This window comes from Danio rerio, chromosome 10 (genome assembly GCF_049306965.1).
Source record: "Danio rerio strain Tuebingen ecotype United States chromosome 10, GRCz12tu, whole genome shotgun sequence".
NCBI classification, from domain to species: domain Eukaryota; kingdom Metazoa; phylum Chordata; class Actinopteri; order Cypriniformes; family Danionidae; genus Danio; species Danio rerio.
Window position 1 is genome coordinate 48,842,501 of NC_133185.1, and position 27,560 is coordinate 48,870,060.

Here is a 27,560-nt window from a genome sequence, read left to right on the forward strand (position 1 = left end):
AATTTTGTGCTGAATGACTTCAGTTGTTTCAGAGCTCCAACAGTCCATCACAGTAAATCACATCAAAACACAACAGAAGGCTTTGGATGAGATGTATGAGAAAAAAAGTCCTACACAGAAGCTGCCCCCAGCCAATAGCAGAACAGTAACTACTAAGAGGAGGCGGGGCTAAAAATAGTAAGGTCCCATTAGATTGGTAAATTTTAGATAAACAACCAACGCATATAACCAATGTAATTAACCATACACATCTGCCATAAGTATCATGCGTAAGCCATATTTGCGATATTGTGCAGCAAATATTGCGCACCAAAAATATTCTGCTATCAATACATGTTGAGGAACTCTAATCTTGTACTGTCTAGAACCATTTATCCCAGTGCCGTAATTGCAGCTAAAATGAAAAGCAGATGGATCTGGGTGGAAAATCGGAAAGCAGCCGTATAAATGAGCAGGGTTAAAGGCGTACGGCGGGACGGCCCGTTCCTGCGGCAGGTCGCACTTTCTGGCCCTCTTTCCAGCAGCTGCTCCGACCACAGCAGCTGGCCAACGCTCCCAAAACGCCACACTGGGAATTCTGTGTAACTTTCCTCCTTTGATGCTCTTAGAACCCTATAATAAGGAATCAAAGGCGCTCTCTTTTACTGCCACGGGTTGAGCGCTCTGTGTTTGGTATTAAACGCACCCCAGAGCGCAATTACAGCAAAAAAACGGCCCGCTGGAGATCCAATCCGACCGCGAGGAAGCGGAAGAGTGTCCCAAAACCCCAGAAAAGAGTGAACGTCCTGTGCTTTTCTGCTGCTTTTGGGTGGCTTTGGAAAACAACACCTCCAGAACTCAGTGTTTCACAGCTGACGCGAGGAAAGAGTGCTGAGGAGGACGAGAAGTACTGAGTAAAAGTGTGGAAGAATGAAGAATTATTAGCCCTCCTGAATTATGAGCCATCCTGTATATCTTTCTCTCTAGTTTCTGTTTAACAGAGAGAAGATTTTTACAACCCATTTCTAATCATAACAGTTTTAATAACTCATTATTAATAACTGATTTCTTTGATAGCACGTAATATTTGACTAGATCTTCTTCAGGATACTAGTATTGAGCTTAAAGTGACATTTAAACAATCCAAGCTCATTCTGAAAACGTAGTCCCGCGGACGTTTCTGGAGGCCGCGATTTATGTAGCCGGAGGTACGTATAACTGCATTTCATTTTTTTAAGCGAACGCTACGGGGGCGGTGTGACGCTGCTCTTCTTCGCGCTCGCCGGCTGATAGCTCACCTCCGTGTGGAGGGCTTTCCTGGCGCAACCAGTTTGTCCGGTTAGCTCGTCGAGTGGAGACCCGGAGGGGAGCTGACCGCGACGATGGCGACGACAAGATTCGAGTCTGGAGAAAAGCGGTTCAAGAAATCAGGTAAGACAAAAACAGAATCCAGAAAATAAAGTGAACAAGTGAAAAACAGGGGGAGAATGTGGTGAAATCCGAAAACGCTGACAAAATTAGATGAGGGCTTTTCTTTTTCTGGACGGCTTTTGTAAATCGCTGCTTGGGTTTGGGGAAGCAAGCGGGCGGGCGGGTCCATCGGTAAAATTGGTTGGGTTTGGGGAAGGAGGAGGGTGGGTCGGCCAGTCAATCATTCAGTCAGTCGAACAGACGGTCACTCGACAGCGGCCTCTGACGGCTTTACGCGAGAACAGTGCGGTTGTGAACGATGCTCTTGAGAGGCGTTCGAGATGCAAAAAAGCGCACAAAGTGCCTCTCACAGATTTGCAAAAACAAAAACTGCAAAAATACGTTGCATTTAAAGGCTTAACTAGAGTAATTAGGGTAAAGTTATGGTAATCATTGTAGTCATTGTATAACAGTGGTTTGTTCTGGAGACAATCCAAAACTAATATTGCTTAAAGAGGGCGAATAATATTGACCTTAAAATGGCTTTAAAACAATTAAAAACTGCTTTTTTGTACTATAGACTTTCTTCAAAAGAAAAAATACTAGAGGAAATACTGTGGAAAAATTCCTGAATCTGTTCAACGTCATTTGGGAAATATTTGATTAGAAAAAAATAATCAAAAAAATCATAAATAATGGCAAGTATAATAAATGTCATATTTACAAAGTATTTTTGAGCATATAATGTATATTTTTGTGTATATAAATATAAACATGGCTACAGGGCTTAAATTCTGCCGGAACACACCGGAACCGGTACCTCTGAAATCTGATCCGATTTTACCGATCCCCCTCCTCAACCGCCCTCCTACCTCGTCCGCTGTTCACTTTCACTTTCTTCCGCGACTCCCCAACTCTTCCCTTTCGTCCGCGACACCCCCGCCTGCTCACTATCGTCCATGAAGGCATTCAGAATATGTTTGCTACCAAAATAATAAGTCTTTGAGAACAGGTTTTTCAAGCCAGGTGGCGCATGAAACCAGGGGCTCATCTCCTGTTTCCAAAATGCATCACAAACTGCTTGAGAAACTGTTCTACTCTGATAATTGGTGATGAAAATAAATGATGTTCAATAAGATGTGCTTGTGTTTACTCACTGCTTATTTAGGTAAACATAAATGTTGAACTGTCGGCCTACATAAGCTCCAAACAGCCATTTTAGATCACCTTAATCCGACTAAAGTCATCACTGAACTCAACAGAAATGGAATTAAGACATGTGGAGTATGCAGATATTAGTGGCATGATTGAAGTATCAGTAAACACATGTATACATCCACGCTAATATATTGAGGTGAAGGTCATCATAGCTTGCGTAGAATAGACCCAGCTCCCAACCCAACTTTGAGAATAGATTAACGACCATATTTTTTTATTTGCATAAAATAATTATGCATATTAAAAAAATGTAATATGCATTATACAAATTATTTATAAATATTTATCTAAATACATTTCTTTTGTATATGTTTGTACTTTATGTACAGTCAGTCATTCATTTTCCCTTGGCGTGGTCTCTATTCAACAGCGAAACAAACCACCAGCTATTCCAGCATATGTTTTTCACTGCGAATGCTCTTCCAGCTGCTACCCTATAATGGAAAACACCCATGCACATTCACATTCACATACACCAGGGGTGTCCGAACTCGGTCCTGGAGGGTCAGTGTCCTGCATATTTTAGTTCTGACCCCAATTAAACACACCTGAACCTGCTAATCAAGCTCTTACTGGATATACTAGAAACTTCCAGGGAGGCGTGTTAAAGGAAGTTAAAGCTATGCAGGACACCGGCCCTCCAGGACCGAGTTTGGACACTCATGACATACACACTCATACACTACGGCCAATTTAGTTCATCAATTCCCTTATAGTGCATGTGTTTGGACTGTGGGGGAATCCGGAGCACCCGCTGCAACAGGGGGAGAACATGCAAACTCCACACAGAAATGGCCCAGCTGGGACTCGAACCATAATAAGTCCTTAGAGGAGAAAAACTCTGCGTAATTTTCAAATTACAGCTGATAATGTCATTATAAATCAGCTAAGAGGCTTTCTAAGTTGTTCTCTCTCTTGTGTATGTTGTAGTGCTGCATTTATACCACAGTAATCCGCGAGTGTTTGCTTTGCTTTGGCTTTTTTTGGGTTAATAATTGTGATATCCTGATTGCAACAGAGAAATACTGGGAAATCTCTGTAGACTGATGGCATTTCATGTTTATCAGCCGTATAATCTTAAAATGTAAGTAAAATCAGCGGTTTTGTCATCATTTTAGACATTACGCTAGAGAATCATTCAAACACTAGCTAAATGATCGGCGCAAGAAAGTAGTTCCTCATACAAAAGGATTTTTGAGACTCTCCGTGTTTGATTTTCTTTTTTATATACACGATTGTGCCGTCAAAATGTTGTATGAATGCAATATCACACTCGTAGCAGTGTGATGTGACTGTATGTGGTGGGGCACTAATGCACTCGGGCTGCAACCTTGAGTCAACGCATGCCTGCCACCAGTGCTGATATACAGCCATATCTCACTGCTAAGAGTGTGATATTGCTAATATACACACACATAAATCAATATTGCACACTATTTTTCAAGTTTTTACAGTATTTTTAGCCAAATAAATGCAGCTTTGCAGCATTAGAGACTCCTCTCAAACTTTTGACCTGCAGTGCATGAATTTTAATGCATTCCCTCAGCTGTAAATAATCACGCAAGCATGCCATCACTTTACATTCACCGTCATGTGATGATCCAACACAGGCTTTGTTTTCCCATTCTATAGAGGACAGAATGGTTATTCATGTTATATTATGACTGATCAAGCTCATCCGAACACAAAGGCGCTCACTGTGCCTCAATAATGGGCTCTTGTGGGCCTCAATCATCCTCCATCACCAGACTCAACTGTATTCAATGTATGACACGCCATATACAATCAAGAGAAATACAGCATTCCTTGCGAGCCGTCAATTAACAGCTTCTCTTTTATTAACCACAGCATATTGGAAAACAGTCTCATTATTAACAGTTAGCAGTCTGAGGCCCTGTTTACACACACGGGAATGAATGTGTTTTCATCAATCCAAACACAAGTGGACATTAGTAAGAAAAATAGTCGCAAATAGAGATAAATTAGTGATTGGTGATAAAAATAGAGCTGTTTTTGGTGCTAAATAGAATATATACTCACCGGCCACTTTATTAGGTACACCTGTCCAACTGCAAGTTAATGCAAATTTCTTATCAGCCAATCACATGACAGCAGCCCAATGCATTTAGGCATGTAGACATGGTCAAGATGATCTGCTGCAGTTTAAACTGAGCATCAAAATGGGGAAGAAAGGGGATTTAAGTGACTTTGAACATGGTTGTTGGTGCCATACGGGCTGCTCTGAGTATTTCAGAAACTGCTGATCTACTGGGATTTTCACGCACAACCATCTCTAGGGTTTACAGAGAATGGTCTGAAAAAGAGAAAATATCCAGTGAGTGGCAGTTCTGTGGGCGTAAATGTCTTGTTGATGCCAGAGGTCAGAGGAGAATGGCCAGACTGGTTCCAGCTGATAGAAACTCAAATAAGCACTCGTTACAACCGAGCTCTGCAGAAGAGCATCTCTAAACACACAACACGTCCACCCTTGAGGCGGATGGGCTACAGCAGCAGAAGAGCACACCGGGTGCCGCTCCTGTCAGCTAAGAACAGGAAACTGAGGCTACAATTCACACAGACTCACCAAAACTGGACAATAGAAGATTGGAGAAACGTTGCTGCTCTGATGAGTCTCCATTTCTGCTGACACATTCAGATGGTCGGGTCAGAATTTGGCCTCAACAATATGAAAGCGTGAATCCATCCTGCCTTGTATCAGCAGTTCAGGCTGGTGGTGGTGGTGTAATGGTGTGGGGGAGATTTTCTTGGCACACTTCGAGTCCATTAGTACCAACTGAGCCATGTTCATCAATTTATGAGCACAGTGTCTCCATCTTCTGATGGCTACTTCCAGCAGGATAACACACCATGTCAAAAAGCGTGAATCATCTCAGACTGGTTTCTTGAACATGACAATGATTTCACTGTACTCAAATGGCCTCCACAATCACCAGATATCAATCCAATAGAGCAGCTTTGGGATGTGGTGAACAGGAGATTGGCATCATGGATGTGCAGCAGTCAAATCTGCAGCAACTGTGTGATGCTATCATGTCAATATGGAGCAAAATCTCTGAGGAATATTTCCAGTATCTTGTTGAATCTCTGACATGAAGGATTAAGGCAGATCTGAAGGCAAAAGTGGATTCAACCAGGTACTAGTAAGGTGTACCTAATAAAGTGGCCGGTGAGTGTATATGCAGTTATATTAGAGAAGGAAAAACACCAGTGGCAAATCCCAACACACTAAACTACACTTCTCTCACTGATATTTGCTCCAGTTTATTCAATAAAAATGACCATTTTCACTCATGTAATGAAAGCGCTGCTTTATTTACAAATCTTTTATGCAACATTATAGTTTGTGCATGAATTTAATTAGCATCTTTGCATGGGAACGTAGCTATCCATGACTAAATGTACATTTTTTGGTGACCTGTCCCTTTAATATCAGGTGTAAAGTGAGAAAGAAGCTAAAGTGATCTGTTTTGAGCTTTGCTGGTTCTCCTTCAGGTCCTGGAAAACCTGACTCACGCAGCAGCAAGGTTCAGATTAATGGTGGAATGTAAAACCGCCCTCTGATGTCGCTCAATCGAGGATGAAGAAAACAGGGCAGTAAATACTGCGTTTCAGACTCCAAGCATGAGCGGATCAGAACAATGACCCAAATGTGGGCTGAGGTCAGCGCTCGCTCGAATTTCACACCGTGTTTTCAAGTTTACACAGCAGAACAGATGGCAGATACCAGACCACAGAAACAGACTGAGAAGTGCAGGGAAACAAGCCAACGTAGGTCACGTGATATTAAAAAGCTTCGTAAGATACTATAGTAAAGTGTATTACCCTCTATAGCAGTGGTTCTCAACTGATTTGGCCATGGGAGCAACATTTTACCATGTTCATCAAGCCGCAACCCAAATTTTTAGGAACTATAATATAATTTTAGGAATTATAATTAATTTGTATTTATTTGTTAACATAAACAAGTAGTGACAGATAAATCATAAGAAAATCACCAAGACTTACAAATAAACACTATTTTACTGCTGTCATTTAACAAAATGTATTAAATTATGATTACTGAGTAAAAACGTCATATACTGTAAACAGTGGTTAGGGTGAGGAAAGGTTCAGTTAGTATTAACTAAACTGAACTTTTAATAAAACGTTAACGCTGATCCTGTTGAACGAACCAGCAAATTAAAGCAAAGTGATTGAAATAATCATAACCATTCTTATAATAATCACCAGGGGCCTCATGTATCAACGCTGCGTACGCTCAAAAAAATGTCAGGGTTCTGCCACTCTGGTCTTGTAAATTCTTGTTTTGGTGGCAGAGCTCGGACACTACCCATGTCTGGTCCTGTTTCTGTCTCTGTGTGCGCGCGCGCGCCGTCGTGGGTGTACGCGGAGTGTGCGCGCTGCCGCTTGATGTGGCCGCGCACGCTCTGCGTCCCTCAGACGCGCGCGCTCTTGTACTAGTGTTTGTGTTTGTTCTGTCAGCATCGCGCTGCTTTATTCTCTGCGCCCCAGTCTAGTCGGTTTCAGTTTTGGTTGGCGCTGAGATGAAGCATGCGCGTTGCTTATGTGTGAGCGCATGGTAAGGTGTTTATCTATCGTGTGCTCGTGTCTTGCGTCTCTTGTCAAAGCACGTGGCTCGGTGTTTACATTGTGGTCACGTGCTTTTGTCCTGCGCTTCAGTGTTGTGCTTGTCTTGTCATGAACATGCGGTTAATGAGTTCTCTCATTGGCTGCATGTTCTTGTCCTGTGTTATGTGAGCGCATGGCTTGTGTTGTCTCTCTGTGTCATGCGCTCTCCCGTCTATTGTCTAGTCCCACCCTCCTTGTTTACTCATTATTAGTTTGTCATGTTCACCTGTGTGTCAATTTACTTTTTGCTTTATAATCCCCCTCATGTTTTCAGTCCTTTGCCAGTTCTTTGTCTACACTCCCCATGTTCCAGTCTTGCCTTGTCTTGTCTGCCCAGCCAAGTTTGTGTGTTTTGTTAATGTTTTCCCCCTCGGGGTAGTTTTTGTTTTGCCTTTTATTTTTATTTTATTATAATAAACACCCATTATTTGCTGCACCTGAGTCCTCGCTCCTTTCCCTAACCACGACCTTGACAAAAACTTTGCGTACGCCAGGTTTCACGCTCAGAATGGCTCACGTTTGGATTTACTAACGATGAACTGAACGTGGGAATGTGCGCAACTTCACGGCAGCTTTCTGGCTGGCGTACGCACATTTTTTGTGCGTGTCTGTTTTATTTCCATTGGCGACTCCTAGAGGCAGTTGTGTTAAATTCCTCTCTACAAAGTGTCTGAGCCTTGCAATGGCAGCTGTATGAGACGGGTTCATCTAGCAGGTATATAAGGTTTCCATACCATACAGTTGACCAGCTAAACATTAAAGGGCAATTTGCAGCGGTCGCCTGTTTTCCCAATGTAATCTGAGCGATCTACCGCACGCACATTGCTATAAAGACACTATCTGAAGATGAATTTGCATGCGTGAATCAGAAACATTTCCATTCAATAAATGTGCAAATAAAATATGATGCACAGACTTATTAATGATTCCTACTTGTCTTTCTCGTGATAAATAGTTGGCAAAATCTGATATGTAGCGAGGAAAAAAGAAGAAAGAGTTCATCAGACGCTGGATTCGAACCGAGTTCATGATTGAACGTGTCTAAACATGTTGACATGCATTTTACGAGCTGCGCCACTGCGACTGTTAAGGATGCTGCAACATTTTACACCTATAAATCACACTATTTCTTTTTTAATTCACTCAGTGCGATGTTCAGACCCAACTGTGTTAACCGCATCAGATAAACTCTCCCCACTCAAAGCAGCACCTCCAATTCACATTCTGTTCAGAGTTTCTCTTCTTGCTTGCTTTTGCCGTTGCTTTTTCGTTGGGTTTTTCCATTAGCATAGTCATTAGCATATTCATACGGGGGAGGAGGCAGGGAGGGGTTTTGTGCTCGTGCATGTTGCGCTCAGTTTCACGTTCATTCAGATGTACAAAAGAATATGCGTGAGATTCGGCTTTGTGCGTACGCAATGTTTTAGTATGATTTCCACGCAAGTCTTCAGGTGTTTGCTCTTCTGCTATTGTCTGGGCTTTCTTGGCCTTTGCTACACGGTGAGCACTGTAAGATGAGCGGAGTGCCTGTACTGTTTTGAGCATGAAGATGTTCGGCTCTGTTGTGATGCCCCTTAGCTATTGAAGTCTTTGAAAATAGTCCACAGGTTTGTCCTTGCAATTGGGATGTTTGGTTTCTAAATGTCGTTTTAATTGAGAAGGTTTCATGCTCTCTTGTGTGAGCACTTCACTACACACTGAGGCTTTAAGCCTTTTTTGTCGTCAATACATGTAAATCCACACTTTACATATTCGGGGTTGTACTTACGCTTCAACATATTTGTTGCTATAATTATATGAAATTTCACATGTCAGACGTTACGGTTGCCGCCCGCGCATTTCAAAATAAAAGTCTGATATAAGCAAAATAAGATAAAAATTAAACTTTTGTTGTTTTTTTGATCACACACTCCGCGACCCACCAGTTGAGAAACACTGCTCTATAGTATTGTAAACTCTGCTAATGAATGCTCCAGCATAAAACTATAGTGAACTGATCAACTGTAATGAATATTGAGTATAGTTTAGTTTTAGTTCAGTAAACTGGTAGTATAATATACCCTAAAACTACAGTATTGGTTCACCTGTTTATATTACTATAATAATAATAATAATAATAATTATTATTATTATTATTATTATTATTATTATTATTATTATTATTAATTACTACTAATAATAATTTCTTACATTTATATAGCGCTTTTCTGGACACTCATTGCGCTTTACACATATTACACATCCTCATCCACCATCAGTGTGCAGCATCCACCTGGATGACGCAACGGCAGCCATATTGCGCCAGATCGCACATCACACACCAGCTCATTGGTGGAGAGGAGACCGAGTGATGAAGCCAGTTATGATACGGGGAAGGTTAGGAGGCCATGATGGGCAGAGGGCAGTGGGCAGATTTGGTCATTATGCCGGGGTTAAACCCCTACTCTTTTTCGAAGGACATCCTGGGATTTTTAACGACCACAGAGAGAGTCAGGACCTCGGTTAACGTCTCATCTGAAAGACGGCGCTCACTGAGCAGTATAGAGTCCCCTTCACTATACTGGGGCATTAGGACCCACACAGACCGCAGGTTGAGCGCCCCCTGCTGGCCTCACTAACACCACTTCTGGCAGCAACCTAGCTTTCCCATGTGGTCTCCCATCCGGGTACTGACCAGGCGCAGCCCTGCTTAGCTTCAGTGGGCGACCATGTGAAAGTTGCAGAGAGCTAGCTGCCGACTACAACTATAGGTGTAGTGTTATCATCCATACAAGAGTGTTCAAATCAAGTGCTTTATAATACTGTAGTACGGTTTAAAAATGCAGAGGAGAGAGTACTGAAAAATCATCCATTCATTGAGTGTCTATTTAGTCTCTTTTTCTGAGGTCGCCACAGCGGAATGAACCGCCAACTATTCCAGCATATGTTTTATGCAGTGGATGCCATTCCAGCTGCAACCCAGTACTGGGAAACACACATACACACTCATTCACACACACAAATACTCATATACAACGGCCAGTTTAGTTCATCCAATTCAGCCTCCACATCAAAGCTCCTGAAAGCAAAGAAGGTCAAGGTGTTCCAGGATTGGCCAGCCCAGTCACCTGAATTAATATTATTGAGCATGTCTGGGGTCAGATGAAGGAGGAGGCATTAAAGATGAACCCAAAGACTTTTGGTGAGCTCTGGGAGTCCTGCAGGAACGCTTTCTTCACCATTCCAGATGACTTTATTAATCATGATTAGCTGGTCAGGCTGGAAACTGACCAGCTAAATCCAGCTAAAACCAGCTTGACCAGCCTGGTTTAAGCTGGACATAGCTGGTTTTGACTGGGCTCCCAGCCTGGCTAGGCTGTTCAAGCTGGATTTAGCTGGTCATCTCCCAGCCTGACCAGCTAAGACCAGGCTGGAAATGGCTGGAAACCAGCCTGGAAATGGCCAAAACCCCTCTAAAACCAGCCTGGTCGACCAGATAAAACCAGCCAACAAGCCTAGGCTGGTTTAAGCTGTTTTTTTCAGTAGGGAGAAGTCTAGTTATTATTTGTATTCCTAAAACTTGGATAGGCGACAAGACTTTTGTCAGGTAGTGTATTGTGCAGCCCCACTGCTATTTACCATGCGAGTTTTTGCTCAGAGAGAAAATCAAATGGAGGGAAAAACAAGCTCGCTTATCCTCTCTCTCTCCCTCTCTCTCCAGCACTCGTGTCTATTCTTCTCCATTTTCCTTGGCACGACTGCCGGGCCGGGGCTATTTTTAGCTGTGCTGCTTTCTATTTTTAGAAAACTACCGGTTTTCAGGCGTTTAATGGGGAAGGACCACATGAAAACACAAAGGGCTGGAACGAGGAGGAGGTCTGGCACACAAGCTGGGCGTCTGCTCCTCGTTTCCAGCGCTATGAGAACTTCAGCTGCTCGCCGGGGACGGAAAAAGGGGCGAAGAATGCAAAAGCCTTATAAATAACCGCGAGTCTCGGGGCAAAAGCGCAAAATGCAACACGCTGTTACTAAGTGGAGCTGTAAACTCATGTTAACCCGTTTGTGGAAGAGGAGGGGTGAAGGAATGCGAAACAAAGACGGCTCTCTTTCTGTGAAATTCCTGCCGGGATGAACTGAGAGCGCCACTGATTTGTCTTGAGGGGGAAAAGAAATAAATAAATTGGCTCAGTGGTTAGCACTGTGGCCTCACAGCAAGAAGGTCGCTGGTTCGAGCCTCGAGCCTGGCATTTCAGTGTTTGCATGCTGTCCCCGTGTTGGTTTCCTCCGGGTGCTCCGGTTTCCCCCACAGTCCAAACACATGCGCTATAGGGGAATTGATGAACTAAATTGGCCTTAGTGTATGTGAATGAGTGTGTATGGGTGTTTCCCAGTACTGGGTTGCGGCTGGAGGGGCATCCGCTGTGTAAAACATATGCTGGATATGTTGGCCATTCAATCAGCTGTGGCGACCCCTGATTAACAAAGGAAAATTAATGAATAAATATTTATATTCATAAAATGATATACATGTGCATGAATTGAAAGGAGGTAAAAGAAATAAATGCTTTTAAATTATATACATCTACTTTTTTTGTCATTTTAAATATTATTTATATTCATAAATAATATAAATATTTATTTTATATTCATTTTATTTCAAGATTGTAAATTTTATTATTAATTTAAATTTTAATTTATATTAATTTCAATTCTATTTATATGTATTTAATATTAATTTAATTTAAATAATATAAATATTGATAATATTGTGTGAAATTCCTGCAGGGATGAATTGAGTGCGCCACTAATTTGTCTTGAGGGGACAAAAATGATAAATGATGTGCATCATCTTTATTAATAATTTTAAATTATTTTCATGTTCACAAATAGTATAAATATTATTTTTTCAATCATTTTATTTGAATATTCATTTCAATTAAAGTCAAATAAGTTTTTATTCATATTTATTCAATATTTGTTTTATTTACATTACATAAATATTCATTTTATGTTCATTTTATTTCAATATTAATTCATATTCATTCCATGTTTATTCATTTCAATTTTATTATTTATTATGATTTGTCCTGAGGGAAAAAATGTTTTTTTTTTTTTTTTTTTAATTATTTTCATATTCATGAATGATATGAATACTCATGTTATATACATTCAATATTTTAATACTCATTTCAATTCATTTCAATTTATACTAGTTTAATTTATATAAATTTTATTTATATTCATTCAATATTTATTTTATTTAAATAAAACAACTATATTTATTATATTCTGTGAAATTCATGCAGGGATGAACTGAGTGCGCCACTGATTTGTCTTGAGAGGAAAAAATTTAAGAAATAAATGCTTTTAAACTATGTACATAACTTTTGTACCATTTTAAATAATATTAGTAAATAATTTAATTATTTATTTTATATTAATTTTATTTCATTGTTTCAATATTTGCATCAATTAATATTAATAAAAATTTTATTTATATGTAGTGAGTTTGCCATTATGATTTGTCTTGGGGGGGGGGGGGGGTTTAGGAAATCAATGCTTTTAAATTATATGCATCTGTTTGTTCTCATTTTAAATAATACTCATAATCATAAACTATATAAATAATCATTTTATTTTGACAATCATTTCCATTAATTTTAATTTATATTAATTTGAGGGGGGAAAGGAAATAAATAAATGCTTTTAAATTATATACATCTTTTTATCATTTTTAATAATATTCATATTCATAAATAATATAAACATTCATTTATACATAAAATTAAAGAAATAAACAATTTTAAATTATATGCATCATATTTTATAACTTTAAATAATATTTATATTTATATGCACAAATATTTATAAAGACACACATCTAATAAAACCAATATGACAGAGTTGAAGACAAATTCGTTATAATTAATACTTTTACAAATATTTCCTAACATGTAAATAATTTTAGTAATTATTTAAATTTGAATTCAATAAGCGACACGGTGGCTCAGTGGTTAGTGCTGTCTGTCTTAATTAAACAATTAAATTAAATAAATCAATAAAATTAATTAAAATAAGATCAAATAACTTAAATAAAATTTAAATAAATAAATAAATTAAATAGAATAAATTAAATTTAAATAAATGAATAATTTAAATTAAATTAAATTGAATTAATAAATTTAATTTAATTTAATTTAAACAAATGAATAAATAAAATAGAATATATTAAATTAAAATAAATTATTAAATTAAATTAAATAATTAAATTAATAAAAAATTACTAAAATAAAATAAAATAAAACTAATTTAATTTAATTTAATTTAATTTAATTTAATTTAATTTAATTTAAGCAAATGAATAATTAAAATAGAACAAATAATTAAATTAGTAAAAAATAAAATAAAATAAAATAAAATAAATTTAATTTAATTTAATTTAATTTAATTTAAACAAATGAATAATTAAATTAAATCAAATTGAACTAAATTAAATTAAAAAGTAAAATCAAATAAATTAATTAATCAAATAAAATAAAGCCGTTCATGTAAAATAAGTAATGCTGTTTTTTATTGATATATGTTCATTTATTTCTACATATATAAAAAAATGTTTAGCAGTGTTTAGTATGTATATGTATTATTTTAAATGCATATAATGTTATTTATGAAAAGCTACAATCAGATTTTGTAGTTTAAAAGAGTTTTCTACACAACTACACTTTTTATTTTCAATGTCAGTTCCTCCACTGTACGTGTGCAGGGTAAACACTTCCATTTGATATGGACAATTTGGCCAGAAATACAAAGAAAGGTAAATATTTGCCTCGATAACCCTAATTTGCTGCATTTTATTAGTTATAAGGCAGTAGATGGGTTTGGATCAGAGATGTAGGATACGATCAAGCGGAAAATATCCTTTATAATTACTAATAAACAGGTAAAATCTTAATAATAGACACCCACTGAAATAAATAGTGAGAGTTGAACTAAAGTGTTGCTGAAATATTGTTTCAAACTGCGAGTGAACTGCGAATGCAAACAAAAACTGAAGAACGCATCGGCGTGCAACTACATGAAGACAAATTATCTCAATTAGAAAAGCGTTTGAGGCCAATGTGCCTGAATCAGAGCCAGAAAATAAAAGTAGGTTGATTATGTTTTGTTCGTTCGGTCTGAAATCACATCACGGACGTGCCAATCGCTGCAGGCATGTTTTTGTGTGGTGAAGCTGACTAGAGGAGGGGAAAACTGTCACCTCGATGCCTTCCAGCGCAGACCCAAAAACACAAGAGGTCAAGCTCCAAACGCACACAGATTTGCTCAATCTCATTAGCCGGCCATGCAGTCATTAACAGCGTGACCTTTGGAAATAATTAACGTTTTCCTTCCTCGTGTCGACCCACTCTCGATAGGGAGTAATCGGAAGGTGTGTGTGGTCTGGAAAACGTGCGGTGGTTTTGGGGCTGTAACGTTTTGAGGATTAAACGGAGCGTTTTGCAGATTACACTAATCGAGGAAATGGGATTATCCCGGTTCTCTAACTGGATGAGATTTGCCTCGTGGAGACTCTCGTGCCGCTTTTTCTACTTCTCATAAACACACAGCTAAATCTGACCCCGAGGGTTCTGCATGTAATGCATGTGTTAACTGTGTGAATGGGCTGTGCAATGATGTTCCAGCAGAATGAACAGGCAATGTATAATAATGATGGTCACACTTCACAATGAGGTTAGTTAATGAACACTCACCGGCCACTTTATTAGGTACACCTGTCCAACTGCAAGTTAATGCAAATTTCTAATCAGCCAATCACATGGCAGCAACTCAGTGCATTTAGGCATGCAGACATGGTCAAGAGGATCTACTGCAGTTCAAACTGAGCATCAGAATGGGGAAGAAAGGGGATTTTAAGTGACTTTGAACGTGGCATGGTTGTTGCTGCCAGACGGGCTGCTCTGAGTATTTCAGAAACTGCTGATCTACTGGGATTTTTAAGCACAACCATCTCTAGGGTTTACAGAGAATGGATCCATCCTGCCTTGTATCAACAGTTTAGGCTGGTGGTGGTGGTGGTGTAATGGTGTGGGGGAGATTTTCTTGGCACACTTTGGGTCCATTAGTACCAATTGAGCATCAACGCCACAGCCTACCTGAGTATTGTTGCTGACCATGTCCATCCCTTTATGAGCACAGTGTCTCCATCTTCTGATGGCTACTTCCAGCAGGATAATGCAGCATGTCATAAAGCTCAATCATCTCAGACTGCTTTCTTGAGCATGACAATGAGTTCACTGTACTCAAATGGCCTCCACAGTCACCAGAGCTCAATCCAATAGAGCAGCTTTGGGATGTGGTGGAACAGGAGATTGGCATCATGGATGAGCAGCCGACAAATCTGCAGCAACTGTGTGATGCTATCATGTCAATATGGAGCAAAATCTCTGAGGAATATTTCCAGTACCATGTTTAATCTCTCATCAAGGATTAAGGCAGTTCTAAATACTTGAATAACAGTAAGTACATGACAAGTGAAATATATAGTGTAATTTGCTGGGTTTAAACATAATTATATGATTAATTTAGTCCTGACTGCATATGTTTTAGGTCATTGTAACTTATTAAACTAAGTTAATTATGTTCTAACTTAATTTTCAAAGTGAAGCAAGCGGATTTAAGTCAGTTTAACAAAATATAAGTTCATAAGGTTAATTTGATTCAGCTTAAAAACTGAAGGCAACCAGGATTTTTTGTAGTGTACAGAATAATAACGGAGCACATTTATGCAAATATCCATAGTATTACTCTTATCCCAAGCCAAATCAACCCCACGCATTCACAGATTGCTGTGTGTAAGAGTGAAGTGAGTTGCGAAACAATAACCGGCTCAAACACACACAGATAAAGAGATCCTTCAGCACCTCGAAACGCCTCTTACAGCAGCTGCACTGTTATTCCTCATGTTAACCATTCATTCCTTCAGCTTAGTCTCTTTATTCATCAGGGGCGCCACAGCGGAATGAACCACCAACTATTCCAGCATATATTGTACACAGCGGATGCCCTTCCAGCTGCAACAGAGTACTGGAAAACACCCATACACACTCAGGCCCTGTTTACACTAGTCCGTTTTAGTTTTAAAATGGCGTTTTAGATCAAAAACAATCCGCGTCCACACTAGCATTTCTGAACATATCTCCGTCCACACTATGTCACCAAAAACGTATATCACGTGTCCATTGGCGCACTCTGGGCATGCGCGTTCTAGTATAAACAGGAAGCATGTGTCTCGCTCGGCATTTGGTTATTGTTAGTCAGCAAACGCCGGTTGAACAATGAACGCGATGGTAAAGAAAGCAAGAGAGGTATTTCTGTGGACAGACGACGAGGTCGAGTTGTTACTAAACGTAACAAATGAATAACTGCACAATGGCACCTAAAACAGACAATAGTGCAAACAACGCTCCCATTTCTGTGTCCGTGTTGTTGTTTACAGTGAAGGCTGGTCTGCTGTCTTCCGGTAGCGTTGAAGCCATGTGTTATAGTCATGTGATAGGGGCTTGACGAATAAGGGAAGAATACGCAGTGACACAAAAGCCCCAATCAGGTAGCGAATCCCAGCAGCCCCGCCTCTGTTTTCAGATGTTTCCGTTTTCCCTCATCCACACTGAGACAGAGCAGCAGCGTTTCAGAATGAAAACAGCCTCTCCAGCGTTTCCAAAACGCTCCGTTTCCGGCGCTCGAGAACTCAGGCCTAGTGTGGACAGATGGCGTAACCGTAGCAAAACTTTTGTGTTTTAAAACTAAAACACATTAGTGTAAACGGGGCCTCATTCACTCACACACACACACACACACACACATTCATACACTACGGCCAATTCCCCTATAGCACATGTGTTTGGACTGTGGGGAACTTGGAGCACCCAGGGGAAACCCACTCCAACATGGGGAGAGCTGCAGCTGGAGGGGCATTCGCTGTGTGCAACATATGCCGGAATAGTAAGTGGTTCATTCCTCTGGTGTGACCTTTGATAAACAAAGGAATGATCCAAAGGAAAATTAATTAATGAATGCGCAAAAAATAATAGATTATAGATTAAATAATAGATTTATGGTAATATGTAGTAATAACTAAAATATTTCTGCTGAATTATCTTCCGAACTTAAAAAGTTAAATAAAAAGTTGTTTTTATATATGTTATTTAAGGTAAAAGCACAAAGCTCAATTAGTTGGAACCACTTGTTTGGTAAACAAAACTACAGACAAAGAATAAGTTGACTTAATTTCTACATATTGTCCCAATATAAACGGGTTGTGTTGAAACCAGCATGTTTTAGAGTGTAGTTAGTAAAGGAGAGCGTTTGTTTGTGTGGCACCAGATTTTTTACTGGAAACGGGACTTTTCCCGGGAAAATATTTTCTCATTGCTCCCACTGGGAGCGCCATGGCCTTTCATGCATGTGGGGTGGGAACCTTCAACTTCTCTCTTCCCAAACTCAGACTTGACAGGTGGTTTAGAAAAGGCCTGTTGCTCTTTGGCGTCTTAGTCCCTGAAGATCCTGAAGATTACACCACAACAAAATCCTCACCTAAAGCCACTGCACGCTTTGCCCCGTGACCTTACCAGGAGCTCACATGTCCGGTAAGGTGCTGGCGATGAAAAAACGAGACCTTAAATCTCAGTGGCACCTGACCTGCCCTCTTAAACCTGTTGCGCAATGCCGTCCTGACAAGATACAGAAAAGTCCTGGTCCCTGTGCTCCAGCTCAGCCTGATCCGCAATTTTAAAGCACAAACGCATGGGGAAAAGGTTTACTGTGAAGACGTTGACTACACGTTCCCTCAAAAACAAACACACAATCCCTCAAAAACAACCACACGTTCCCTCAAAAACAACCACATGTTCACTCAAAAACAACCACACAATCCCTCAAAAACAACCACACGTTCACTCAAAAACAACCACACAGTCTCTCAAAAACAAACACACATTCCCTCAAAAACAACCACACAATCCCTCAAAAACAACCACACGTTCCCTCAAAAACAACCACACAATCCTTCAAAAACAAACACACAATCCCTCAAATACAAACACACAATCCCTAAAAAACAACTACAATTTCCCTCAAAAACAATCACAAGTTCCCTCAAAAATAACCACACAATCCTTCAAAAACTAACACACAATCCCTTAAAAACAACCACACGTTCCCTCAAAAACAAAAACACAATCCCTCAAAAACAACTACACGTTTTCTCAAAAACAAACACACGTTCTCTCAAAAACAAACACACATTCCCTCAAAATCAACCACACGTTCCCTCAAAAACAAACACACAATCCTTCAAAAACAAACACACAATCCCTTAAAAACAACCACACGTTCCCTCAAAAACAAACAAACCCTCAAAAACAAACACAATCCCTCAAAAACAACCACACGTTCCCTCAAAAACAAACACACGTTCCCTTAAAAACAAACAAACAATCCCTCAAAAACAAACACAATCTCTCTCAAAAAAAACACACGCTCCCTCAAAAACAAACACACGTTCCCTCAAAAACAAACAAACAATCCCTCAAAAACAAACACAATCCCTCAAAAACAACCACACGTTCCCTCAAAAACAACCACACGTTCCTTCAAAAACAACCACACGTTCCTTTAAAAACAAACACACGTTCCCTCAAAAACAAACACATGTTCTCTTAAAAGCAACTACATGTTCTTTAAAAAAAACACATAGTCTCTCAAAAACAACCACACGTTCCTTTAAAAACAAACACACGTTCTCTCAAAAACAACCACACGTTCTCTCAAAAACACGTTCTCTTAAAAACAAACACGTTCTCTCAAAAATAACCAAACATTCTCTCAAATACAACCACACGTTCTCACAAAAACAACCACACATTTTCTCAAAACTCTACTGAAACAAAATAGTTAGTCAAAAAAAGGCCAAACTCAACAGGAACTGAGCTGGAACTTACCTCCACGATGTCTGAATTAGTCCGACTCTCGTGCGGCTCGTTGTACTCGGTGTATTTCAGCAGAACTTTGTCCATGTCCGTGCTGGCGTACTGGAAGAGTTTATTAGTGCTGTTGAAGATGATGAGGGCGATCTCACAGTCACACAATACGCTCAGCTCGTAGGCCTTCTTCATCAGTCCAAACTTCCTCTTTGTAAACGTAACCTGATGAACAAAAAAATAATAGAAACTTTACTCTTGGATCAATTAAACAGATTTAGTTCCATGACATGAAATTTTTTAGCTAAATTGACATGTTACACCTAAACGAATTTTTACAGAATTTCACTTACAGAGGGTGCCAAATGTATTATTTAGTATATAATGTAGTACCGTAGAGTTCGCTATATTGGTTTTTTGACATTAGAAATTGACAATGGAAGTTTGACATTTCTATTGTCTGTACTATTTGCAGTATGTTTCTCTATTTGCATGTGTTGTGAGAATTTGCATGCATGCGTGCTGTCCTATTAATGATGTTTTCTCAGTTTGCAAGTGTTTTTCTATTTGCCTGCTTTCTTAACTTTGTTTAACACTCTCAAGATACATTTACAGGAAAACAATGCCAAAAACAGACACTTTTTTCTCTTCTTTTTTAAAAAAAGCTTCACATTAAACAATGTTTTTAAAATATTCTGCATTTAAACGTCCATAAAAACAGCAAAAACTGCTCGATTTCATATGCCATGCCAGGATCAGGAGAAACGAATTTCACGTATTTTTGCCAAACGTAGCCAGAATCACAAAATTACAAAAAACATCGCCCTCTTGTGGGCATTTTACAAGAAGAGATTAAAATTAAGGGCCCCATCATACAGCCGGCGCAATGTGGCGCAAGACGCAACGCATTTGCTACTTGCTACTTTCAGCTCGGCGCAAGGGTCATTTTGAGGCATTGTGCCACGCTGTTTAAATAGCAAATGCATTTGCGATCATATATGCGCCCATAAGCGTTCTGCTCTAAAAAAGCGGGCGTGCTTTGGCACGTTGCTATTTTGAGAAACTGTAAAATAGTCTGTTCTTTAGACCAGAACAAAGTCGGTCTATTGTCTGGCGCAAAGTGCGCCTGGCTTACACACTACACACAAGATGTAGAGCAATACGCAAATATCTTTACATATGAAAAAGATATAATATATTAAGGATATATATATATAATAACATATTAATTTCTAGCCTACATGAATTTAAAAGCCACTGCCTTCATACTTTCTTGATCTCGGGAGGCTTTTTCAGTTCATTCAATTTGCTTTAGTATAATGTTATTATTATTAGCAGTATTATTTATTTTATCCATATTTATATTTGTTTTATTAAAAATAAGCTTAGATTTGCCCACCTGTCAGGTTTTAGACCATATGGGGCAGCATGTGTTTTAGGATATAACTCAGGTTTTTGAACACACTTCGTTATTATTGTTCATTCATTAATTTGCTGGAAATTAGAACTGAATTTAGAATAGTTTTGAAACAAATATTTGCGCTTAACAAACAAAATTAATTATTTATAGACTAATTGATGTCTGTGCGTAAAGGTTTCCCTATCCAAGAGCGAAAGCGAAAGTGAACTTACTTTACGTCATGTAAATAGCAATGCGCTTATGGCGCGACGCAGCTGGCTCTTAAAGGTAATGGGAGATGAGACTCTGATTGGTTTATTCTCAAAACACACCCATAACTCATTAGGAAAATAAACTCAACCCTGTTAGACCATGCGCCACGGCGCAAAGTGGATATTCCCGTCCTTAAATGTGCAAATATGGATTCTGACACGCCCTGAAAGCGTTTGCACCTTGCGCTTTGCGTTTTGCGCATGGACCATCAAAATAGAGCCCTATGTATCGGGATATACGTATTTGTAGAACTGTAGGCAGAATCATGTGCCCACAAAACACATCACTCTCCTGTGGGAGCTTCACAAAAAAGGAAAGCAAAACTTTTGTTGATTCAAAGTGAATCTCGTTTACACAAACGCAAAAAATTGCAAAAAATCCTGTACTGCATATGCCAGGCCAGTATCAGGACGCATCAGAAGTAGAATGTATATCAGGTTTTGCCAAAACGTAGCCGGAATCACAAAATTACAAAAATAATATCGCCCTCTTGTGGACATTTTACAAGAAGAGCGTAGCAATAAGTAACAAGATGAACGTATATCTGGTTATGTAGAAATGTAGGTAGAATCATGTGCCTACAAAACACTTTAGGAACACTTCCTAAAAGACATTATAATTTGAACGGCATCTGCCCTTTTGTTAGTCTTCTTTTATTAATACTGAGGTTTCCATAATCCTGGACTAGGCCATATCCTGAGCAGCTGCTGTGGTGGTGTTGAAAATAAGAGCGAGGTGTGCTTTTTTTTGTTGCTAGGCAAAGACTAAATTAGCTGGGTATTTTGCGAGGGTGTTGCTGTTGATATCAATATAACTTTAATATCGAATAATATTGTGATATTCAAGATTTGTGAAGTCATACAGCTCTGGAGAACTTTTCTTTCTTCAGCAACCACAAGTCTCTCCTATGTCTCGACAACATAGACACTGCAGGCACCTCAACGGAAATCCAGCCTGCTTTCATTTGATTGGCGAGTGAAACAGACGCGAGTAACGTAACGGTTTTTCCGCTGAGAATTTTTTTTCAACGGCAAAAACGTGAGGCGCAGCAGGCCCGAGGGCGCATAAGCAGCACGCAAAACACTCGCGGCCGTTATTAAAACATTCAAAAGAGGCGCCTCTCAACCCATAAAATAATATTGACCTTAAAATGGCTTTAAAACAATTAAGAACTGCTTTTATTCTAGCCGAAATAAAACAAATAAAACTTTCTCCAGAAGAACAAATATAATAGGAAATACTGTGAAAATCTGTTCAACATCATTTGGAAAGTATTTAACAAGTTCACAGGGGGGCGAATCATTCTGACTTCAGCTGTGCGTGTTCCTGTAAGTGTCTGACAGGGGACTCTGGCTAGAGAGCTATCAGAGCTCTGCGTGCCGTGCTAAATTTAGACTGGGGAGTTGAAGGTGAAATTCTGCCCAGCGCTCCACAAATTGACAGCCCCGGGTGGTTGGGTTGCTTTGGCTAATGATGACCCAGCATCACCTTTAGGCTCGCCAGCAGGTTTCACTCAGAAAGGACAATTTCCCAAAGCCACCATTTAAACAGTCGGTGAACAAACGCTGCATCTGTGAGGAGATCAATGAGAGAGACAAACTCTCTCGAGGAATCTGCCTGAAATGTTTGAAACTCTGGATTATTTAACGGAAATGTTATCGCTAAACGTTGGCTCTTTCATACTGTACATGAGGTGTCTCATTTCTGACTCGTTACAGCAGCAGATATGAGCAGAGGTGATGTATTTATTCACCTATTTTTTATTATTATTTATTTATTATTATTACTATATGTATACTGGACTGTAATATATATATATATATATATATATATATATATATATATATATATATATATATATATATATATATATATATATATATATATATATATATATATATGTATATATATATATATATATATTACAGTCCAGTATACATTTTTTATTATTATTATTATTATTATTATTATTATTATTTATTATTATTATAATTTTTTAATTATATATATATATATATATATATATATATATATATATATATATATATATATATATATATATATATATATATATATATATATATATTATTGACAGAATCTGTGCACTTTTTTATTTGCTATTTTTGCACAACATTTTGGGGCGACCGGGTGGAAGGTCTCATCTCTAATAAGAACTCATCTCTCATAACTGATTTATTTTCTCTTTGCCATGATGACATTAAATAATATTAGACTAGACATTTTTCTAAGACACTTCTATACAGCTTAAAGTGACATTTAAAGGGGCTAATAATTTTGTCCTTAAAATGGTGTTAAAAAAATTAAAAACAGCTTTCATTCTAGCCAAAATAAAACAGATAACACTTTCTCCAGAAGAAAAAATATTATCAGTAATATTGTGAAAATTTCCTTGCTCTGTTAAACATCATTTGGGAAATATTTAAAAAAGAAATAAGGGAGGCTAATAATTCTGGCTTCAACTGTTTATATGCATGCCAAAGAGCACAAGCAATGCATGTTCTGTGTGTGTGTGTGCTGCAAGAGTTCAGACGTCACAAACACACTCCAGCAGGGTGATCTTCTCACTCCTACAGCTCAACACACTGATGCTCTCACCTCCACATGATGGAGATTACACACACACACACACACATACACACACACAAGAGCGACAGATGTCTTACACATGCTCACTGAGACACCCACACAAGCATACACACATGCCGGTTGCACCATGTTCTTCGTTTTCCTCACATGTCTGAGTCACAAACACCAGCGTTTTACATTTTCCTGCACGCTGAACTTGCTGCATAATTTTGTTTTAAGCCAAATTTACAGTTTAAGACTTTTCAGTTTGGCTGCACAATATATTGTCTCAGCATTGATATCGAAATGTGTGAATCTGCAATAGTCACATCGCAGGATCAGCAATGTCAAGTCGGGATTATAGTTGATCAGCACCACAGTTCAGAATACCTGCCTTGTGGGCTCATTTTCAAAACTCTAACCTTAAAACTGAGTTAAAGATTTGGTCTCACTTTATATTAAGTGGTCTTAACTAATATGTACTTACATAGGAATTAATAGGTTTCTTACCATGTACTTATTGTGTAAAAACATGTATTTACTGTGTACTTATGCTTGATTAAATACCTGTATGTTATTACATCTGTAACTAACTTCTGTAATTGCATTTGTAAATACACTGTTGACCATCCCTTACACTTTAACCCACCCCATACCACCAAACCTGTCCATAACCCAACCTCTATCCCAACTCAAGAGCACCACAAGTGTTCTCAAACACATTATGAACACAGTAAGTACATTGTATTTATTTTTTGATGCAACTACATACACTCTAAAAAAATATTGTTTAGATAAAACAAATAAATAAACGCAACAGTTTAATGTATTGAAGTTACGATCTAACAAAATGAAGTTCAGACAAACTTTTTTATGTTAGCCAAATCTTTTCCTCTTCAATCAGAGGCATTTTACATAGCAAAAACCTCACATTTTTAAGTTGAGTATTTAAAAAAAATAAGTTGTTTAATTTATTTTTCATTATTAAAATTGAAAACAAACCAAGTTGTTTTCAAATTTACTGTTTATGCTTGCAAGAAATAAATTTAACAACAACATTTTTGTTTTTCGCTAGTTTTTTATGTGTATGAAACCACGGGTTTTCATTGTTTTACAAAACAAAATCATGTACTGTCCCATATTATCATTATAAAAAAATAACAACAAAAAACATCAGTGTGTGGACTTAAAAATCCAAAACAACTCTATTAGTGTGAATTATCAATTCAATTTCTTTGGGTTGCTAAAAGTTAAATATTGTTTTAAAGTAACTCACAGATATATTTACCTTTAAATTAGCTGCATTTTTAAAGTATTAAAGTAATTATCAATATTTTCCTGTTTTGAAAACTTAATAAAATTATTCTGGCAACTTAAAAGTTTAAATCTTATCAGCATTTTAGAATTTTTAAGTTAAAAATGATGTAATAAACTATGTAGTGGTAACACACTTAATATAAAGTGGGACCAAGGATTTTCATTTGGATGTGTTTTTAAGGCCTGTGACTGTGTAGGATTTAAGCAAACCTTAACCAGGAGGTTATAAAAGTATATAAACCAAAATTAATTGTATTCAATTATTTAAACAATGAAAACTTTACTGTTATTTCATACATTATTTTTTATTTTTTTCTGCCAATACTGTTATATTTATACTTTTTATTATGTATTTGTATATTAAATTGTTTGTACTTTTGATTATATGTGTTTGTTTATTTAGGCTTTAGACCAGGGGTCACCAAACTTGACACAAAAAAGAAAAAGTTTAATACTTTCTTGTGCCCAAGCGTATCGAAAAAAAATATACAACAATAAGACTTATATAACGCTAATTAGGCACTTACAGTGCTCAGAATATATAAGTACACCCCTCACAAATGTCTCAATTAAATTAATATTTTTAATAGGAAGTTACACAATATTATATTTGTACATATACATTAGATTAGTCAGTACTGAAGCCAAATCTGGAGCTTATCAAACAAAATAACTTACAATAACGGTCCAAAATCTAGTACAGCCAAAAAATATTGAGTACAAATATTAAAAATGAGGAAACATTTTTAAAAATGTTGTTACATTTTGTAGGTTGTAATTTTTTTGCAATATTTAGCTTGAATTTAATTGCATTATCTTTCAATTTTTAAATATGTTTGGTGACTAAAATTGTATTTTAGTAAATATATCAGTTTAATAAATCTGTTTGTTTAAATGCACTAAATTACAATACCTAAATAAACTGAGAAATAGAGAAAAATATTCATATAAAATAAAATAAAATAAAATTAAATTAAATTAATTAAAATTAATTAAATTAAATTTAATTTAATTTAATTTAATTTAATTTAATTTAATTTAATTTAATTTAATTTAATACTTTAAAAGGGTTTATTTTGGATTGTGCAGAAAATTATATTTTATTATAATATGTTATATTATATTATATTATATTATATTATATTATATTATATTATATTATATTATATTATATTATATTATATTATATTATATTTATTATATTACACATATTTTTTTTTATAACTTATAAACAACAATTATTTCTGTTCATTTCAGTAAGGTTAATACTGGTAATTTAAATGTTCAATTAAACAATCTTATAAATTACAAACAATTCAATTACTTCAAATTTTACTTAACAAAATTGGTCAATGAAATCAAAATAATTTGATTAAAACATGGTAACATCATTTAATAGTTAAAGAGAAGTTGCCGATTGGATACACACATTTTTACACAGATTTTTCAAGACACTTCTATACAGCTTAAAGTGACATTTAAAGGGGCTAATAATTTTGTTCTTAAAATGGTGTTTAAAAAATTAAAAACAGATTTTATTCTAGCCGAAATAAAACAATTAAGACTTTCTCCAGAAGAAAAAATATTATCAGACATACTGTGAAAAAAATATATATATATATCTATATATATATATATATATATTCCCAGAATGCAATAATAATGCATTATGAAGATGAATATGCATGCATTATGTATAGATTCATGTTATATAATTGCATGTTTTTAATTTAAATGTTCTTTACTTTGAGCTTTACACACACATTCTGCCGGCATAAATAAGCATGCAGGTTTATTTGAGTGAATCTAAGACATGGCACACAGAATATCAGCGGGAAAGGGCGGCGCTGAGAGACTAATGGTGCCACTGCATGGGGGTCAGGAAGCACATTTGCGTGCATTTCCTGTCATAACAGGAAGTGTCCGACGGTTTCCCTCCACAATGGCTCTGCTTGTGCTTCCGGCGCTGTGCTGGTCACTAATGGGGGATGGAGACAGGTGGAGGAAACACACACGACAGGCAGACATTTATCCACTCAAACACTGAAGTGACGCATTGTTCAGACGCATCACGGTGAAGAAAAACACTTTCTAACTGCTCGAGTGACCAACAGGGGGATTTCTGAGGGGTTTTAGTGGACCTGGCGCCCCTACATTTGTAATCAAAGAATCATGGAACTGTGAAAATTACAATTTCACAAACACTGCATGGAGTTTGTATTCAATTAGACTAAGATCACAAGTTTCGTTGTGACAAACATAGTTCAACGATTTCTAACTGTTCAATTTACAAAAAAAATGTATTTCTGAGGGGTTTTGGTGGATCTGGCGCCCCTATATTTGAAATCATAGAATAATGGAACTGTGAAAACTACAATTTCACAAAAACTGCATGGAGTTTGTATTTAATTAGACTAAGATCACAAATTTCAATGTTACAAACATAGTTCAACGATTTCTAACTGCTCGATTTACAAATAGAAGCATTTCTGAGGGGGTTTTGTGGATCTGGCGCCCCTATAATTGAAATGATAGAATAATGGAACTGTGAAAACTAAATTTTTTTTACACTGATATGTTCAGATGCATCACGATTAAGAAAAAAAATATTTGTAACTCCTAAAGTGATCAACATATGGATTTCTGAGGGGTTTTAGTGGATCTGGCGCTCCTGCATTAAAAATTATAGAATATTGTAACTGTGGAAACTAAAATTTTACAAAAACTGCATGGAGTTTGTATTTAATTAAACTAAGATCACAAGTTTCGTT

General features: G+C 37.3%; 1 protein-coding gene across 18 annotated transcripts in view; it reads right to left on the reverse strand.

The window, feature by feature from the left end:
• mef2ca (myocyte enhancer factor 2ca) overlaps positions 1-27,560 on the reverse strand; it is a 128,712-nt gene that overhangs the window by 34,262 nt on the left and 66,890 nt on the right. For all 18 annotated transcript variants that reach the window (XM_073913507.1, XM_073913503.1, XM_073913502.1 and 15 more), the window contains one exon: positions 19,236-19,439. In XM_073913507.1, the coding sequence (XP_073769608.1) occupies positions 19,236-19,439 (204 nt within the window). The remainder of the gene's footprint in view (positions 1-19,235; positions 19,440-27,560) is intronic.